This window comes from Callithrix jacchus, chromosome 8, assembly GCF_049354715.1.
Source record: "Callithrix jacchus isolate 240 chromosome 8, calJac240_pri, whole genome shotgun sequence".
NCBI lineage: Eukaryota > Metazoa > Chordata > Mammalia > Primates > Cebidae > Callithrix > Callithrix jacchus.
This window is the reverse complement of record NC_133509.1, coordinates 10,971,862-10,991,389: the sequence shown is the minus strand read 5'-3', so window position 1 is coordinate 10,991,389 and position 19,528 is coordinate 10,971,862. Positions and strand designations below refer to the sequence as shown.

Below are 19,528 nucleotides of genomic sequence, written 5' to 3'. Positions count from 1 at the left end.
CAATTATTAAGATTTTGCCATAGTTGCTTTAATTCTGAGTGTGAAAGAGTGTGTGTGTGTGTGTGTGTGTGTGTGTGTTTGCCTGCTAAACCATATGAAAGTAAGCTGCAGACATTATTACACCTTATCCCAAAATACTTCAGCCTGTATCTTCTAAGAACAAAGACATTCTAAGAAAGTTAATTTCATATCTAATAGACAGTCCATATCACATTCCACCTAATTCCAGTTGTCCCCAGAATTAATATTGTAGTGTCCAGGATTTAATTGCCTTAACCAATGCAGTATACCTCATAAGTCTTTTTTTTTTTTTTTTTTTTAATTTTTTTATTGGATTTTAGGTTTTGGGTCTCATAAGTCTTTCTCAATGTCTTAGTCTCTTTTAATCCCTTTTAATCTGTAAGTCTCCCGTGTTTAAAAAACAAAATCTTTTTTTTTTTTTTTTGAGACGGAGTTTTGCTCTCGTTACACAGGCTGGAGTGCAATGGCGCAATGTTGGTTCACTGCTACCTCCGCCTCCTGGGTTCAGGCAATTCTCTTGCCTCAGCCTCCCGAGTAGCTGGGATTACAGGCGTGCGCCACAACGCCCAGCTAATTTTTTGTATTTTTAGTAGAGACGGGGTTTCACTATATTGACCAGGATGGTCTCGATCTCTTGACCTCGTGATCCACCCGCCTCGGCCTCCCAAAGTGCTGAGATTACAGGCTTGAGCCACCACGCCCGGCCAAAAAACAAAATCTTTTATTAAGATTCAGCCGAAGGCTGGGGACAGTGGCTCACGCCTGTGATCCCAGCACTTTAGGAGGCTGAGGTGGGTGGATAACCTGAGGTCATTAGTTTGAGACCAGCCCGGCCAATATGGTGAAACCCCATCTCTACTAAAAAAAAAAAAAAAATTAGCCAGGCATGGTGGTACACTGGCACATGCCTGTAATTTCAGCTACTCGGGAGGCTGAAGCAGGAGAATCACTTGAACCTGAGAGGCAGAGGTTGCAGTGAGCTGAAATCGTGCCATTGCACTCCAGCCTGGGCAACAGAGCAAGACTCTGTCTCAAAAAAAAAGTGTTATTAATGAGAACAGTAATCATTTCTTGTTTAGAAATAATGATGGATATAAAAGTGAGTAATATTCACCCTGTCTGTCCCAGAGGCTACTTGCACTAAATATTTCCTCACACACTCCTCTTTATGACTAATCAGGAAACTTTTGTGGATTAACTGCTGGTGAGGACCCCTGAGCTAGAGGCAGATAAGAATAAACAGTTACAGACAGAGAGTAACAGTAAGATGACCACTTATTGAGCTATTACCATGTCTCATGGTACTGAACTAAGCACTTTCTGTGGGTTGTATGCACAGTAAATACCATAGGTAAGCAGCATTGTTCTCTCATTTTACAGATTAGGAAGCTCAGGCATAGATTGAAAATCTTGCCCAAGGACCCACAGCAAGTAAGTGGTGGAGCTAGGGTTCAAACTTAGGCCTGATTATGGCTATTTCTACACTATGCTGCTTCCCTTATTTATAATGTATGACAGTCTCATACATTTTCTTGTATGATTCTTTCATCAACCTATAAGAAACAGTCTCAAATAGATGGAAGTACTTATCCAAGGGCGTATGATATCCAAACTGTTCATCCTATTTTGTGGTTCTCTCCCATGTTTCAGCCAAGGTCTTTAACAGCAGAGTGGTTTGTCCAGCAGTGGGGTCCCTTTTCCCACTTCCCAGCACCCACATAAACGGGAATCATGTGCTGGAAATGAAACCAGGTGGCAGAAGCAGCTACACAAGCAAGAGAAGCCTGATGGGGTCCACATTAACCAGATGACAGGAGTGACAGCCATCTCTTACATTTCGGGGACCATCAGTGACAAGTGGGATGACAGTGAACCTGAAATAAAGATAACTGAAATAAGACTGGCTTTCCAAGGGAGAGTGTTTTTTTACCATCTTCCCTCTTGCCAGAGAGGATGTGACAGTCTTGTTATTTGTGTAACTTCTAACCAATGCTCAAAGCCATGAGAAAATTTCTGAAAGAAAGTGTGTTTATAGTTTCTGGTGCCCACGGTTGACTTTCTTTTTAGAACTTTTCTTTTCAATATCATCACTGAGTCTGTATAATTATAGCATAATAAACTGAGAGAAGTAAACTTCACCCATCATATTCAGGGGAGCCAAGTGATGTTTACGTTTAGAAGTCAGCCATGCCGTTATTTATTTATTTATTTAGATAAGGAGTCTCCCTCTGTCGCCAGGCTGGAGTGCAGTGGCAAGATCTCAGCTCACTGCAACCTCCAACTCCCTGGTTCAAATGATTCTCCTACCTCAGCCTCCTGAGTAGCCGGGATTACATGCATGCACCACCATGCCCAGCTGATATATATATACACACACACACACACACACACACACACACACACATATACACACACACACACATATATATATATATTTTTTTTTTTTTTTTTTTTTTTTGAGACAGAGTTTTGCTCTTGTTACCCAGGCTGGAGTGCAATGGCGCGATCTCGGCTCACTGCAACCTCCGCCTCCTGGATTCAGGCAATTCTCCTGTCTCAGTCTCCTGAGTAGCTGGGATTACAGGCATGCGCCACCATGCCCAGCTAATTTTTTTTTGTATTTTTAGTAGAGACGGGGTTTCACCTTGTTGACCAGGATGGTCTCGATCTCTTGACCTCGTGATCCACCCGCCTTGGCCTCCCAAAGTGCTGGGATTATAGGTGTGAGCCACCACGCCCGGCCTTGATTTTTATATTTTTAGTAGAGACAGGGTTTCACCATGTTGGCCAGGATGGTCTCAAACTCCTGACCTCGTGATCCACCCATCTCGACCTCCCAAAGTGCTGGGATTATAGGCATGAGCCACTGCGCCTGCCCTTGATTTTTATATTTTTAGTAGAGATGGGGTTTCACCGTGTTGACCAGCATGGTCTCGAACTCCTGACCTCGTGATCCACCTGCCTCAGCCTCCCAAAGTGCTGGGATTATAGGCCTGAGCTACCACATCTGGCCGCAGTTATTTTTAACTTAATAAAGTAATGTGTATATTTTTGCAATATGAAATAATCTATGTGTTTAGAAACATTTTCCTCATGGAACTCCACAGATATTAACTTTAAACCTTGGTTAAGTCATTTCTTAGTGTTCCCATCTGTAAAAAGACCTATTTCCTAAGATTTGTAAGGATTAAATTTACACAGTGTAGCAGAGTGCCTGACACAGAGTAGGTACTCAGTATGGAAGTTATTACCATCATTATATGATTACATCATTGATTTTAATGTTCTCACGTGATATGGGCCTGGGAACCTTCCCTAAATCGATCCCTTAACCCGGGAAAAAAAATTCCAGACACTGCCTGTTTGGTGCCTAAGCTAGAAACCAGATCTCCCTTAGGGACCTTGTCTGCTGCTGGCAAGAGATTTCTATTGCCATGGTGCCTGTCACACACTTTGTCTTTCTGTTTCAGGTGGTTAGCTCAACCAATGGAGAGTTGAATGTTGATGATCCCACGGGAGCCCACTCCAATGCACCAATCACAGCTCACGCCGAGGTCGAGGTAGTGGAGGAAGCTAAGTACGTACATCTTTCAAGGGGGCTCTTAAGTCATGAGTTGAAAAATCTTTTCTGTCTCTTCCTCTCTGTGTGCTGCTCATTTCAGACTGGATTCCTCATGCTTGTAACCACAGCTTTCTTCCTTAACTGTTTTAATTTTTGCATGGACCTTAAGGCTGCTGCTGCCCTTCTTTAGCTGTGATTTCAGGGAAGACAGTCACATTATTCTAGTTCACATGAAAAAGATACAGTGAACCGAAAGAATCATTTATCAGAGCTACAGTAGATGGTAGCCATGAGCCTCTTGGGGCTGTAGAGCTTCTTGCTCTGTATGGGATATAGAGAAAAATCTGCTGTTAAATCATGGGCCATGCTCAATAGCTTTTGATTTCTGATTGTGGGCTAACAACTGGATTTACAGTCATGGAACAAGGATTTCAGGGCCATTTTGTTCACTCCCAAATGATTTTGGCTTCAGAGAGACTTAAGTCAGGCAAGAAAAATATTATAGTCTGCTCATGTGAATGAGAGTGTGGGGAAAGAATGGAAATTATGCTAATCTCAGGAAGGTAAGGAGGTTGCCCCATGCCCCTTTCTGCTTCTCTTGCATGTGTATGTCTTGCCCTACCCATATCACCAGCCCCTTGGTGCACTGCATGGTCTGTGTTTAAACTCTTAAAATCTGGGGTGGAAGGTGAACTAACTGCCGATTCGGCTGCAAAAGCAGCATTTCTACCACTTTTTTCCCGTTTTTCCCCCATCCCAAATTTAGATCCAGATTTAGACTCCAAGAAGATACCAGGTAGGGAGAGATAGAGACACCATGAGTCAGTAACTGCTGCTGTCCCTGATCTGGAGGACCTTTCTTGTGAGCCCTTTGAGAACCTTCAGGATATCACAGTGTCTTTTTTTTCTGAAGTAGACAACCTATTTCTAGGTTATTGTACACAGCTATTGCATCTAAGTAGTCTCATGAGCCCCCAAGTAGCTTAATACAAGCCAGAACACGCTTATACCTATGAGTGTAAGTTAGTAAAATGCCACCGAGAGCTGCATTCTTCCTCCTTCCAGGTACACTTTGTCTTTCCTGCCTATTTCCCTGGTCTCCTGCCCATTTTTAAAATTTATTTAATTATTTATTTATTTTTGAGATGGCGTTTCGCTCTTGTTACCCAGGCTAGAGTGCAATGGCGTGATCTCAGTTCACCACAACCTCTGCCTCTTGGATTCAGGCAATTCTCCTGCCTCAGCCTCCCGAGTAGCTGGGATTACAGGCACACGCCACCATGCCCAGTTAATTTTTTGTATTTTTAGTAGAGACAGGGTTTCACCATGTTGACCAGGATGGTCTCGATCTCTTGATCTCGTGATCCACCCGCCTTGGCCTCCCAAGTGCTGGGATTACAGGCGTGAGCACCGTGCCCAGCCAATTTATTTATTTTTTGAAAAAGCGTCTCCCTCTGTTGCCAAAGCTGGAGTGCAGTGGCACAATCATGGCTCACTGTAGCCTCTATTCCCAAGGCTCAAGTGATCCTCCTGCCTTAGCCTCCCAAAGTGCTGAGATTACAGGCATGAACTACTGTGCCAAGCCCTGCCAATCTTTTTGATGAGCTCACTTTGCCTTCAAGAAGCCCTTTTTAGCCAGGTATGGTAGCTCATGCCTGTACTCTTAGCACTTGGGAATCTAAGGGAGGAGGATCACTTGAGTCTAGGGGTTTGACACCAGCCTGGGCAACATAATGAGATTTCATCTCTACAAAAAAATTAAAAATTAGCTGGGCATGGTGGTGTGCACCTGTAGTCCCAGGTACTTGGTAGGTCGAGGCTGCAGTGAGCTGTGGTTGTGCCACTGTACTCCAGCCTGGGCAGCAGGTAAGACCTTGTCTCCAAAAAAAAAAAAAAAAAAAAGTTTTTGGCCAGATACAGTGGCTCATGACTGTAATCCCAGCACTTTGGGAGGCTGAAGCAGGAAGATCACAAGATCAAGAGATAGAGACCATCCTGGCCAAAATGGTGAAACCCTGTCCCTGCTAAAAATACAAAAATTAGCTGGGCGTGGTGGCATGTGCCTGTAATCTCAGCTACTCAGGAGGCTGAGGCAAGAGAATTGCTTGAACCCAGGAGGCGGAGGTTGCAGTGAGCTGAGATCGTGCCATTGCACTCCAGCCTGGTGACAGAGGAGACTCTGTCTCAAAAAAAGAAAAAAAAAGTTTTTTGCTTGGAAAACCGCAGCTTGAGGACTCCTACCTAATATATCGAAAGTGAATGAGGATGACTTGACTCTCTCTTGTTGAGCCCCTGCTAACTGTAGGTAGCCTCAGAGCTCTTCTCCCAGCTTGTATAAGGCACTGATACATAAGATATGCTGAATCTGCCAGGAAAAGACCATTTTAGTAAGGAAACATGCTTTCTAGTCTCAGGGACTGTGGAGATATTAATGGTACTCACAATTTTTCGATTTTCATACAAAATTACATTCTCTTAAATAAACAATATGTTTATTTAAGAGCCCACCCTCTGGGCTCTCAACTGGCTACACTTTGGAGTCACCTAGGGCATGTTAAAAAATACAAATGTCTGAGTCTAGCCCCAGGGATTCTGATTTAATTTATTGAAATGTGGCCTGAGCATCAAGAATGTTAAAAGTTCAGGTCATCTCATTTGGGTAGACTGTTGCAGTGGAAAAAAGAAAAAGAAAAAAAAGTTCAGGTCACTCTAATGCGTAGCCAGTGTTAAGAACTACTGTACTAAGCATGGTCTGATCTAAACATTGTCAGGGCTTGGAGGACGGCCATACCTGTTCCCAGCACCCACCCCATTCTCAATTCACATTTGTGGCTGTTACTTTGGAGGCTAGAAGTTTAGCTTTGGATTTAATAATATACTTTGACTGTAATAATCAAATGGGCTTTAGTCTTATGCCCTATGCAGGTTTATTTTTTGAACCCATTCATCTCATCTCATTTTGGTAAATGTGTATACTAATTGTGTATGTGAGTGTGGTATTTGTGTTCTGTGTGTAAGGTATGGGCTCATTCACACAGAGATTTCAATCTGGTGTATTCTGTATTGGTATACTCTAACCTCTAGAATGTAAGGAGAATTTAAAGTCTTGTCATTTAGCAAAAAGGACAAGTGTGCCTCTTTGCCACCAGCTTCAGGTCTGGACCATCTGAAAGGTGTAGAAAGCATAGGGGAGTAATTATATTTCACCGTATGTCATCCTGAAGCTCATGGCTTAGGGGATTTAGTGATTTCATGGGCTACCAATCCACCTTGCCCAGAGAACTGTCAGGGCCCAGCCATGTGTTATTCTTCTGGGCCTTTGTGGCGGGGGGGCAAGGAAAAGGTAGCCCTATGTCCACCTGGTTGATCATTTTCATGGGAAGAAGTCACAGCTAGAGAAGCACGAGGTGTTCCAAACAGCCCCTCATTGCACGCAGCTGTGATGTATTTGTTCATGTAGCCTGCTTGTTGGGTAGAGGGGCTGATGCTTATTGAGACGCACTTCAGTCCTGGGGAGACCGCGTAAAACCTTCACTTACAGGCTTTTGATTTTGGATTCCTCATCCAGCTTGTTTAGCGTAAGAGTGGAAAGAAATAACAGGGTCTTGGCTTTTGTTCTATATACAAAATGAACATTTGAATTCCCTTTTTCTCTAGCTCCAGGACATATGTCCTTGTTTATGGTTAAAAGGGTAGTGGGGGCAGGCAGCTTTTTGATTGATTTTTGTTAGAATACAGGAATTTTTGATTATCCATACTTCAGCTATAATTTAACAAATATGAACCTCATTTCTCCTGAGCATTATAACAAGAGTAGAATTTAGGTCCTTCTCTGGTAGTTACACCTTATTACAGAGCAGTAACCCTCCTCCCTCTGATTCATCTTCTAGTAAGATAAAGTAAGTGTCGCTTAAACCTTCTCTCCCTCTCTAGAGGAGGAGCTGCTAGCTGCTTTAATCAGGCATGGTGGGCTTGTACAAAGGCTAGGGACTTTCTTTTTCCCTCAGAAAAGTTGGGAGGTTAGCTTAATATTGTACAGCAAGACTTCATGTGGGAACAAAAATGGTTCACCCCTGGTGCTTGATTGAGTTCTTACAGGCAGGGTCATTTGCTTTTTCCCCTGCTGCCTTCCTAGAAGTTGCCCAGGAAAGCCACCCTCGAGCTCCCACCAACTCTTTCTGTTTTGCCTTACCCCTGAGATCCAGCTCCCACTTGATGCTTCTGTCAGGCTCCTGTCCAAACCCTCCACTTTAACGTAGGGACCAAGTGGCCTGGGCCTACTCACCCTACCTTGACAGAAGAAGAAACTAAACACAGACACATACTGCATGTTTGCATGGCGCACAGGGAGTCGCTTTCATCTCACCTCTGTGGACTAATATCTCTCTCTTTCTCTCTCTTCCTTTCTGTGTTTTTCTCTTTATATACTCTGTAGCTGCCTGAAAATGCTCAACCTGTGGTGAGTCCCTCTCTCCAGTCCATTGCAAGGGGAGTGGACCAGACTAGGCTGGGATTGGCAAAGCCAAACAAAACGCCTTAGGAACATTCAGTGACTTCCATAGGACTCCTTGTGCCATAACCACCCTGACTGGGGATCTAGATCCATAAGGTGGGGATGGGGCAGGCCTGGACCCAGGAATTAATCTATTCCTTCTTTCAAACCCACCTTATCGCTGCCTCCTCCTGCTGTAACAGTATCCCACAGTATCCAAGATCTATTTTTAGCTGAGTGAATTTTCTCCCAAATTAATATAACCAGATATGGAGAGGGACAGAGGTAAAAGGGCAAGATTGCTATATAAGTTTTTACATAGCAGTTGTGTTTACTCCTAGCCACAAGGATAGTTAGTTGTTAATGGATAATCTTATATTTTGCAACATGGTCTCTAACCTGGAAAATTGGCTTTGGGAAAATCTGACTTTTTTTGATTCATCCGGCTCTTCCATCTTTAGAGTAGGAACCTCAAAAAAGGGGACCTCCTTCTTCGGGGGGGTGAATGTTTTGTTGTTGTTGTTTTGAGAATTGTTTTGTTTTTGTTTATTGTCTTTAATATGAGAGTTTAGTAGGCCAAGGGCTGACTCAGCTAATTGATATATTGGAGCCTGTCTTTTCCACTCCTGGAAAAGGTCCCTGGAATGTATTTTTAGGAATCACATGGAGTTTATGGAAGGAGAAACCCTAAAGAATCTGTGTGTGGTGAGGAACATTCCTCCTACAAGACAGAGCCCTTCCGCTGCTCTCTTGCCTGTGATCTTTGAGGTCCTCCTGAACTTGTTGGTCTGTGCAGTCTGGAATTTTAACTCTCCCACATTGTTTGCACACACAGAGTCATGTTCTACATGAGGTAACAGCCTGCTAGACTTCATGACTGCCATGTTTCTATTTGTCTAAAGTGAGTGGGTGGGCACTGGTTTCTGAACCCTAACTATCTAAGCCAGATTGCCTACAGGGGCTTCCTTAGGGACAGGAATGTATTAAAGAAAACAACCGGGTTTTGTTGAGGTCAGATTTATAGTCTTAGGGGATCAAAGAGTGCATTTGGGCAATTTGTTTTGCAAATATGTGTCTGTGTAATCCGATATTGTGGTGGTCTGTTTTTTCCTGTGAGGTGTCAGTCACATGATCCTTACTTCCAATACTCCAGGGCCTCTTCTGTGCTCATCCAACCCCATGCTTGGAACTCTAGCAGGGCGGAAGGCGAGTTACAAAATGTGTCCCAAAGATCATAGGTACCACCTAGCTGAAGAGACAAGACATACACATGAAAGGACAAGAAGTTCTCCAGGACGTTTAGATTATTGCCCTTGAGAGGCTGAGGGGCCTAGAGGTCACTATGGACAGGATGGTCAACGAAGTCCTTGTCAGCACTGCAGGACTTGAATTAAGTATTAGAAGAAAGGAAGAATGTACACGTATGGCAGAGAAAAGGAACACAGCAGAGGAATAGCTGAAGAGAGAGAACCAGGACGTAATAAGAAAGCCGTGTGGAAAGGTAGTGGGTCAGAGGCCTGGGGGAAGAGCACTAGATGGCTTGTGACTAGGGAGACTTGCTTCAGTTTTGACTCCAGCATGTTGAGAACTTCTAGTCATCTAAACAGTCAAAGAATCACCTGGAAGGAAACCTAAGCCATGAAGAGTCCATCACCTGCCTTCATTCTCTTCTGAGAGTAACATATCTGAATGGAGTCAGTCAGTGGACTTGGTCTAGATTCTGACCCAGTTTAATGGATCCTGTTGCAAATAGTTACCACAGACACCAAAGAATTGAACCCATTGTGGGGCCTGCTTTCTTGTAGGTGGAATTATTAAAAAGCCTTTGCCACTGCTGGAGCTGTAACCACAATAACTAGCAAAGATTAATCTAGGGCTCTAAATTTGAAATATTCCAACTCGTTTGAACCACAGCTCACACTCCCTTTTAGTCAGGTGGGTTCAGCATTGCACAGCCAGTTATGATATGCTTGTAAGCAGACATTAATTCTTATAACTTGCCTTGGAGGAGGTGAAAGAGAAATCATGGTAAAGTTTGAAATTGACCTAAACAATATTTTAAACTATTTTTAATTGCTTTCTGAAAAACGCAAAATCATCATCTTAGCATCCTCCAAAAAGATTAAGAAGTTGACTTAAAATTTGTAATGCCTTTGAAAATCATGATTCAGAAGAAAAGAGGTAAGTCTATTGAAATAGAGATTTAATATGCTTCTTTTGTTACTAATTTCAGGACATTCGTCTTGGAAAATGTCCAAGATTTCTAAAGCATACTTATAGAAAAACACTATCTGGGCCGGGCGTGGTGGCTTATGCTTGTAATCCCAGCACTTTGGGAGGCCAAGGCAGGTGGATCATTTGAGGTCAGGAGTTTGAGACCAGCCTGGCCAAGAGGGTGAAACCCCGTCTCTACTAAAAATATAAAAAGTAGCTGGGCGTGGGGGTGGGCGCCTGTAGTCCCAGCTACTCGGGAGGCTAAGGCAGGAGAATCGCTTGAGCCCAGGAGGTGGAGGCTGCAGTGAGCAGAGATCGTGCTATTGCAGCACTCCAGCCTGAGTGACAGAGCGAGGCTCTGTCAAGAAAAGAAAGAAAGAAAGAAAAAGTGAGACTCTGTCGAAGGAAGGAAGGAGGAAGGGAGGGAGGGAGGGAGGGGGGAGAAAGAAAGACACCCTTTCTTCTTGAATTTTTACCTAGGGTTTCCACTGAGAATTATTTTTAACAATAAAAAATCTGGTCACTTTTATGTAAAAGAATTTACAGTTTCCAAATACACATGACACTTCGCTTAGTGATTATATTTGCATCCATTAATCCTCACAAATGTAATTGATACTTTCAGAGAAAATCTTTCCAAAGACCCTCTTAAGAAATTCCCATTTCTAAAATGTTCATGTTTAATTCATTCAGATATGATTAAACCCCATCATGGTCTATGTCAGTGTTTGTTTCTGCATTCTTAGAAACTTTTTCCAGTTTTTGATAACTAGTCCATTGGATGTAGGAATGCCAAGGAGTCTAAACAGAGAGGGAATCGTGGCTACAGTGGAATACCCAGGGGTATGGGAAGTAAGTGACAGTCTTTATTTCCATGTGAATATTGCTGGCATTACTCCTGCAATGATTAGGCAAGAGACTCAAATATAGTTTTCTCAGAAAAGCTTTTCTTTCAAGGGTCTAGCAAATCGGAGCTATACTTCCAACTTTACTGCCCTCTATCATCTGGCATCTTTGACTCATCCACCACCTTCTGTCCCTTACATTCCCACTCCCCATATATCAGCTCCCTGGAAAGGACATATCTTGTGCAAATTGTACTCATCACCCACTTCTGGACTGCCTGAGTAAGAGTGATGCTTCCTGTTCTAAAGACAGGAGGGAGGAGGTGGGATTCTCAGACTTAGGGGTGTGCCAGAACTGTGGCTAGTCCCCAGGGAACAGAACTTGGAGGACTCGTAAAGGAGCCAACACCAACTCCATCCTAGACAGGGGCAGTTTATAAACCTCATCTGGCACAGCAGCAGTCTCAGGAAGCTAAATTGGGGAGTCCCCAGTTTGGGGAGTGAGAGCATCCCGATGGACACCTCCTGGGTTATGGCAGTGGTCCACTCCAAATGGAGAGGAGAGCTGTACTGATGTCAGTCAGGAGGTGTGGCTCACAGTTCCTATTAGAGTCAGGGCCTCTTCTGCCTACTTTGGGTACTTGGGTGAGTGCAGAGAGGGGGATGGAGAGAATTGTTAATCCTTCACTGTTAACATGCCAAGATCCTCCCGCAGTTCCAGACATCATACTTATCATGGGATTTGTTTGCCTTAATTTATCCTGCCTGCCCTCTGGTCAGTGAGTTGCATTAAATAATTGTGCCCTCAGTATCAAGGAGTAGACAGTGTAGACTAGTTTTATGCAGCCCTGAGGAACCCCAGTCTTGGTTCTTGATAAGGTGAGGCATCTGGGTTGGGGGCTAAACTACAAAAGAAGCCTTCTTCATCCTCCTTACAGTAATCCCTATTTCAGAACCATTGTAGTAATTAGGCAGGGTGACTACAGATTAAAATCAAACAGCTATTTCCTTTGGCTTTCCTGGCAGACACTGCCCACTGCCTCCAGTGCGTGCACTGTAGATGGTGGGCGGTCCCTAGGGGTGGGTGCCAGTGGGAACACCCCACCCCCTGCAGGAAGCAGAAGCAGGCAGAAGTCTGCTGGAAGCTGCAGGCCTCCCGCACTGACTTGCAATGTTCCTTGTGCTCCAGGTGCTGCTGTTTCTTTAAGAGGAAAAGGAAGAAGACTGCTCAGCGCCACAAGTGACCAGTGCCTCCTAGGAGTCCTCAGGCCCTGGGGACTCTGACTCAATTGTACCTGCAGCTCCTGCCATTTCTCATTGGAAGGGACTCCTCTTTGGGGGAGGGTGGATATCCAAACCAAAAAGAAGAAAACAGATGCCCCCAGAAGGAGCCAGTGCGGGCAGCCAGGGCCTAATGGGTCATTGGCGATCCCCGCCTGCCTAAGGCTCTGAGCAGGTCCCAGAGCGGCTGTTCCTCCACTGCTTGCCCATAGGGCTGCCTGGTTGACTCTCCTTCCCATTGTTTACAGTGAAGGTGTCATTCACAAAAACTCAAGGACTACTATTCTTACTCCCCTTAGTTTACTCCTGTTTTTTACCCCACCCTCAACCCTCTCCAGCATAAAACCTAGTGAGCTAAAGGCTTTGTCTGCAGAAGGAGATCAAGAGGCTGGGGGTAAGGCCAAGAAGGTAGGAGGAAAATGGCAAACCTAGGCTGGAGAAGAACTTCTCTGTGTCTCCGGTGTGCCTGGCAGTATGGTTTCCTCTTCCTCTGTGCCTGTGCAGCATTCATCCCAGCTGGCCATGGGGTTCAGGTTCCTTCTTCCCTCCCTCCTGTGAAGTTACACTGTAGGACACAAGCTGTGAGCACTCTGCAGTCTACTGTCCGTGTATGTTGGCGTTCTTAGCTTTCTTGACAAACTCTTTTTCTCCAGGTGGTAGTAGGACAATGAAAATTGTTCTGAGCAAAGGAAAGAAAACTGACTTTATTGCACTTTTAGTTTTTTTAAAAAAAACGAAAACAAAAACATGCAGATGCATATTGTGTCTGGTTATATTTGGGGTTTTACTTTTATCTATTTTGAGGGGGACGGGGCCAGCCAAGCCATTCAGACAGAACGTGGGTCCAGAGGACATTCTCAGTGGAAAGAGTTGGATCTGCAGCACCCAGAAGAGAAGCCAAACTCGGTGTCATTCTGAGTGAACACTCAGGTTGACAAGAAAACATACTTGAATTTTCATTCATCTTCTCAGCAGCTGAAGAATGTCCCTACCAGAGCGTCTTGACCTAATCAGCTTACAATTTGAAAACCCAGCTCTCCAGCGCATGAGATGAGCCAGCTGAGCCAGACTGTGACCAGAAAACAGCTTATCCCAGAGTCGGAGATGCTTAACAAAAAAAGTTGATATTGTTTTATCTGCTGCCAGGGACTTCCAGCTGGATAGCCATGTAACTTCCTGGTGATTTGAGGGACAAATTAATGATGGAACAGCCACCACCATATTGCCATTAGTGGGAAAAAAGAGGAGGATGGTAAACCTGCCTTCCACCTGCCAGAGGAGCCTCAGGGTATGGCATTATAGGGCCAGGAAAAGGAAATCAGTGTATCCTGTCTGCCCTAATGGCTGAGCTGTAGCTGGCCCGCCTTACCAGAAACCAGGCTCATGAAGCTCTTCTCCCAGCAGGTCCATAGCAGTAGGCTTAGGGTGCAGTAGGTGGGGCTGCAGTTAAAAGAAGGGAAAGATTGATTGGTGCTGGAATATTCCAGGGAAAAGGAGACTGGAGCAAAAGGTCTGAAATTATCTTCTCAATTGGACATAGACTCCTTCCAGAAAAGTGGCCATTGCCTCTGAGCATGTTTTCCCCCGTATGCCCTCTGCTTCCCCCATGGTGTTTTCATATGAGGTACTACTGTGAAGGATCTTGGTTCCTCATTCACGTTTGACAAGTTTTTCATGTGTGGAGTTACTCTTCTCATGCCCAGTTTTCATTTGAGTTTAGTGGCTTAACCAAACAATGACTCCTCATTGCAGAGGTGACAGAAGAGAACGGGTCATTTACATCAGGAAGGAGGTCTTGTATCTGGGAGTAGAGAGCTAACTATGGAGCACAATGGCTGGTCGGTGACTTAGTCTGATGTTTTGTGGAGCATAGAAGTCTTCACCTCTGGCTTGAGGTACAGGGCTGTCTTTTGGACTGAAGGGTGTGAGATATTTTCTGGTAGTTGGCATTTCTTGAAAATTCCCTTGATGTACCTTACACAGAGCAGAAATAGCAGCATTAGCATGGATCAGAGGTACTGGGCTTCATCTGTTTCATTGGACCTTGGCTAGGAAATATCATTTCAGTGGCATAAAACCTGCTTAGCTTATGGAAAGATGGTAATATGTCATTTCTATAATTGTTTCTATATATGAAACATAGAGTGGCAGGGAGATGCAGTATCACACCCCTTCCCCACAAGGACTGAAGATTGGGATTTGTGTCCTTGCCATTACCTAATGGTTACAGCCCTGTCACTAAAATTTACATAGTTTCTCAGTTGTGATTTGAGCAACTCCAACTTACTGATAGAAAGTTTAACTTTTTCTCATCCCTGTATAGAAAATGCCTTGCCTCTCAAGAGAGGGCAGAGTGGGGCTGGGCACAGTGGCTCACACCTGTAATCCCAGCACTTTGGGAGGCTGATGCAAGTGGATCACCTGAGGTCAGGAGTTGGAGACCAGCCTGGCCAACACGGTGAAACCTCATCTCTACAGCAACAGCAAAAATTGGCCAGGTGTGGTGGCACATGCCTGTAGTCCCAGTTACTCGGGAGGTTGAGGCAGGAGAATCACTTAAGCCTGGGAGGCAGAGATTGCAGTGAACCAAGATCACACCACTCCAGCCTGGGCAACTGAGTGAGACTCTATTTAAAAAAAAAAAAAAGGGCAGAGGGAAATGGTGACAATGCCTGGAGCATCCCGGCACTGTATACTCTACTGAGTGCCTCTCTTCATCCCCTCATCCTGCTTACACACACACACACACACACACACACACACACACTGTCTTGCAGCTGGATTTGTGACTTTTTGTCTTAAAATTTTTATTGGGGCCGGGCGCAGTGGCTCACGCCTATAATCCCAGCACTTTGGGAGGCTGATGCGGGTGGATCACGAGGTCAAGAGTTCGAGATCATCCTAGTCAACATGGTGAAACCCCGTCTCTACTAAAAATACAAAAATTAGCTGGGCATGGTGGCGCGCGCCTGTAGTCCCAGCTACTTGGGAGGCTGAGGCAGGAGAATTGCCTGAGCCCAGGAGGCGGAGGCTGCGGTGAGCCGAGATAGCGCCATTGCACTCCAGCTTGGGTAACGAGCGAAACTCCATCTCAAAAAAAAAAAAAAATTTATTGGAGCAGTTGTGGGGAGTGTCCTTCCTAATACACTGTTCTCACCTCCCAACCACTGCAAATCTCTTACTAGATATTTGGTTTTCATAACAAAGGTAAAGAATCCCAGGTCCATCTAGCATACAGGGTAATGGTGATCCTCCAGGGCCATTGGCACTTCAAGGTGGTCCCAGACCTGGGAGATTCTGATGGTATCTTCCCTAAAATTAAGTAAAAAACCTGAGTACCCTAGAAGCAATTGGCCATCATCAGTTTCAGCTCCATCAGTGTATCAGGACCCCCGTCCTCAGCCCTATTGCTACAGTTGCTTAGCTGTCTGCCTCAGCCAGATCCTTGCAGTTAGGGCGTGCAGTCGCTGCCCGTCCCCACCCGTCCACTTGCGCTGTAGTTTTTGAGCTTTCTGCATTTCACAACTATGGTGCCTAAGGATCTTTTTCTTTGGGATTGATGAAATTGTTTTTCTGAAAGATAACTCAGCATCTGTTCATGAAAACCCTTAATATTGGCCAGGCGTGGTGACTCATGTCTGTAATCCCAGCACTTTGGGAGGCTGAGGTGGGCGGATCATGAAGTCAGGAGTTTGAGACCAGCCTGGCCAAAATAGTGAAACCCCCATCTCTACTAAAAATACAAAAATTAGCCTGGCATGGTGGCACACGTCTGTAGTCCTAGCTACTCAGGAGGCTGAGGCAGGAGAATCACTGGAACCTGGGAGGCAGAGGTTATAGTGAGCCAAGATTGCACCCCTGCACTCCAGCCTGGGCAACAGAGCGAGACTCCCACTAAAGAAAAAAAAAAACCTTAATATTATACATTAAGAGTTTTCCCGGGCCGGGCACGGTGGCTTACGCCTATAATCCCAGCACTTCGGGAGGCCGAGGCAGGTGGATCACAAGGTCAAGAGATCGAGACCATCCTGATCAACATGGTGAAACCCCGTCTCTACTAAAAATACAAAAAATTAGCTGGGCATGGTGGTGCGTGCCTGTAATCCCAGCTGCTCAGGAGGCTGAGGCAGGAGAATTGCCTGAACCCAGGAGGCGGAGGTTGCAGTGAGCCGAGATCGCGCCATTGCACTCCAGCCTGGGTAACAAGAGCGAAACTCCGTCTCAAAAAAAAAAAAAAAAAAGTTTTCCCAGGCTCTACAGTCCCTCAGACATTGCATCCTGAACAGACTGAGGCAAGCAGGCCAAGACTTCACCAAGGCATAAATGGTCCCCCATACTCCCTTTTGACCAGGGTATATCACTTGTGTCTGCAGTCTAAGTATGTAAGAGTTGGTCAAGTTGCTCTATGCACCTTAGCGCTTTCCAGAGATCTCAACTCGAGACTGCCCCCAAGGGTGGACAGAGCATCCTGACAGCCAGTGTGCGCCCATGACTGCCTTAATTAACATTCTTCTGCTATTATGGGGCCTGTCTGGCAGCAAACAGGGTCTAAGAAGGTTCAAGGTTAGCTTCCAGTTAAAATCCCATTTTATATCGGGATGCATGAGCTACGGATGATAGCAGAGATCCTGACGTTTCTAGAAGTGTTAATTGTCTCTTTTTTCTAAATGAACTCCAACTACTTAGAAAACAGCCCCTGCCCATTAGTCAAAAAATGTGACCATCACCCCTAAAGTAACTTCCAAACTTAGTTCGGTGAGAGGTATGCTGGTGCTGCCTATTGAGTGTTGATTTTCGCTGCTGCTAACCACTTTCAATGCCAGAAGTACGTAACAATGGTAATGTAATGTCAAAGTGGTTACTAAAGATTATAGCCTTCACTTTTTGATGTAAAAGCTAAAAATTTTTAAAAATCCTCCCAGTGAGCAAGCATGGCCTGCATTTCTCAAAAGTGAGAACCTCCATGGCAGCCTAGAAAACGTCTTCTCAGAAGAACTTTTGTTTAACGCGTCTCCTAAGCCCACAGGCCTCCTGTGTCCCAGCCACCTCTTCTGTTTTCATATTTAAACCCGCTCTCCACTCCCATTGAGCTGCCCTGACAGCACTGTCTGCAATGCAGAACCATAGTAAGGTTAGTTTCTCAGATTGGGAGCCTGCAACGCCATACGGCCAACATTGCCTTTGCCACACCACTGCCACCATCCCCACCACCGCCCTATGGTTGGCAGATGCATTTCAGAAACCCTCAGAGAGCCAGGATAATTAGGCACCCCATCTGAATTGGCCACGTGAGTGACAGGCGCTTCTGTCTTGGGTTCTTGCTTTTGCAGACTCCAGGGAAGTCCTATCTAGAGGTTGATGGCAGAGACTCCTAGTCTTTCCCATGAGGGGTTTATAGGAATCAAATTGGGATTATTTTATTCCAGAGACTCTTAGTCTTTCCCAGGAGGGGTTGATAGGAATCAAATTGGGATTCCTTTATTCCTTTGGCTTTGGGTTTTGGGTTTTTTGTTTTTGTTTTTGTTTTTTTTTTTCAGTTTGTTTGTGTTTTTGGTATATGGGGAGTGATTTTGTTTCTGAATAAGAAAAAGAAGAGGCAATCATGGCCCTTCCGTGGGTTTATAAAGTTTTGAGCAGTGTGTAAGCCACAAGTAAGGAATCCTGAAAGTCTTTTACCCAGCAAACAGTCTTAAAAATGTCTTACCTAACTCCTTCTGCAGGTGGCTAAGTACAAAAAAATAGGTTTCTCATTGTATTCAAAATAGTGAGTAGGGTCCCTGGATAATACACAATGGTAGTTGACATATTTTCTCAAACACAACCAGAAAACCCACTTCCAGTATTTGTAAATCACCTTTCAACGGAAAGAGTGACCATGTATTCCATGTATTTCTAGTTTGATTACCAGACTTGACATTACAAAGAAACCTCAGTTCTTAGACAGAATTTCTTTTATTTTTCTTCTTTTGCTCCTCACAATCACTTTCCTGGTGCCGTCACCATCTATAAGGTCTCAGAGCAGAGGATTATTCATGGTAATAAATGGGGGTGCGGTGCAGCCATTCCATTAACACCCACAGGAGGACAGCTGTTCCAAATGTCCCCACCCACCCATCTTTCAGTACAGGTGAGACATTTTCAGTTCATGAGCTCCAGACCAAATCCCAGGCCAGCCCTTGTACCAAAAGCCTTTTTTAGAAGGCTTAACAGTCTATTAGGAGTGTCTCAGGAAAGATGAGCCATTTCTTTCGGGGAGAAATATAGTTACAGATGGAAGTGTGTGATTGCGTGTCTGTGTGTGTGCGCACGTGAGTGGGTGGGTTCATCCATGTGCATTTCACTTCCATAAAGACCCAGCCCAAGCTGCTGGGAGCCATGTGTTCCTGAGGATTCTCAGAGGTAAACAAGTGACAAGTGAGCTTCTGAAATTAGTGTCTCAGCAAGCTGGCTTTAGGAATGAGCCCCATTTATCAAGCAGAGAAAAGAATAATAGCAGAAAAGATAAAGATGAAACCAAAAATATATACCCCCAATGGAAAAAAATGTTGATTCAGCAATTCCCATTGGACGTATTACATGCTCTAATTTATTATATTATTATTTGTCTGTCTTTGATCTTTGCCCATTGTACTCAAAAAAATGTTGAGGTGTTGATTGCGATTTTTAAACAACTAGATAATGTATAAATCAGCTGTGGAAATCAGTTTTAATGTGTGTATGTGTCTGATTATTGTTAAATGTCTCTTTTTTTACTTTTTTTTTTTTAGATGTATAATGTTTCATAAACCCTGGCACTGGTCGCAAAGCTCGGCTGTGAAAATGAAATTTGTAGTATTTTTAAACATGAATGTCAATTTCAAGTGTATTTGAAATGGTTCCTCCAGGAGAGAGATTTGTGCACCGTTAGGAAAATCTTCTCTGCAGAGGAAGTAGCCTGCTTTGGAGAAAATGGAAAATGGGTTCTGATATGTTATCTCAAAATAGCCCATTTCCTAGGGCACCAAGGAAAACACAAATGTGATCTTTAAGTATACCTCTTCCCCAGTTTGGGGAGGAAAGGACTCAGTTTGCACCCTTTTTGTATGTAAAATAAAATGTCTTAACTTTCTTGGC

General features: G+C 44.4%; 1 protein-coding gene across 19 annotated transcripts in view; it reads left to right on the top strand.

Moving 5' to 3' along the window:
* CSNK1G1 (casein kinase 1 gamma 1) overlaps positions 1 to 19,528 on the top strand; it is a 174,137-nt gene extending 154,609 nt beyond the window's left edge. For 4 of the 19 annotated variants that reach the window (XM_054240455.2, XM_054240454.2, XM_078333345.1 and 1 more), the window contains 2 exons: positions 3,492 to 3,598; positions 12,324 to 19,528. In XM_054240455.2, coding sequence (XP_054096430.1) covers positions 3,492 to 3,598; positions 12,324 to 12,378 — 162 coding nt within the window. In that variant the 3' untranslated portion in view covers positions 12,379 to 19,528. Of the gene's footprint in view, positions 1 to 1,671; positions 1,914 to 3,491; positions 3,915 to 8,018; positions 8,043 to 12,323 lie in introns of those variants that run through there. The other 15 variants (XM_009005052.5, XM_009005045.5, XM_078333343.1 and 12 more) reach the window with 7 other exon arrangements.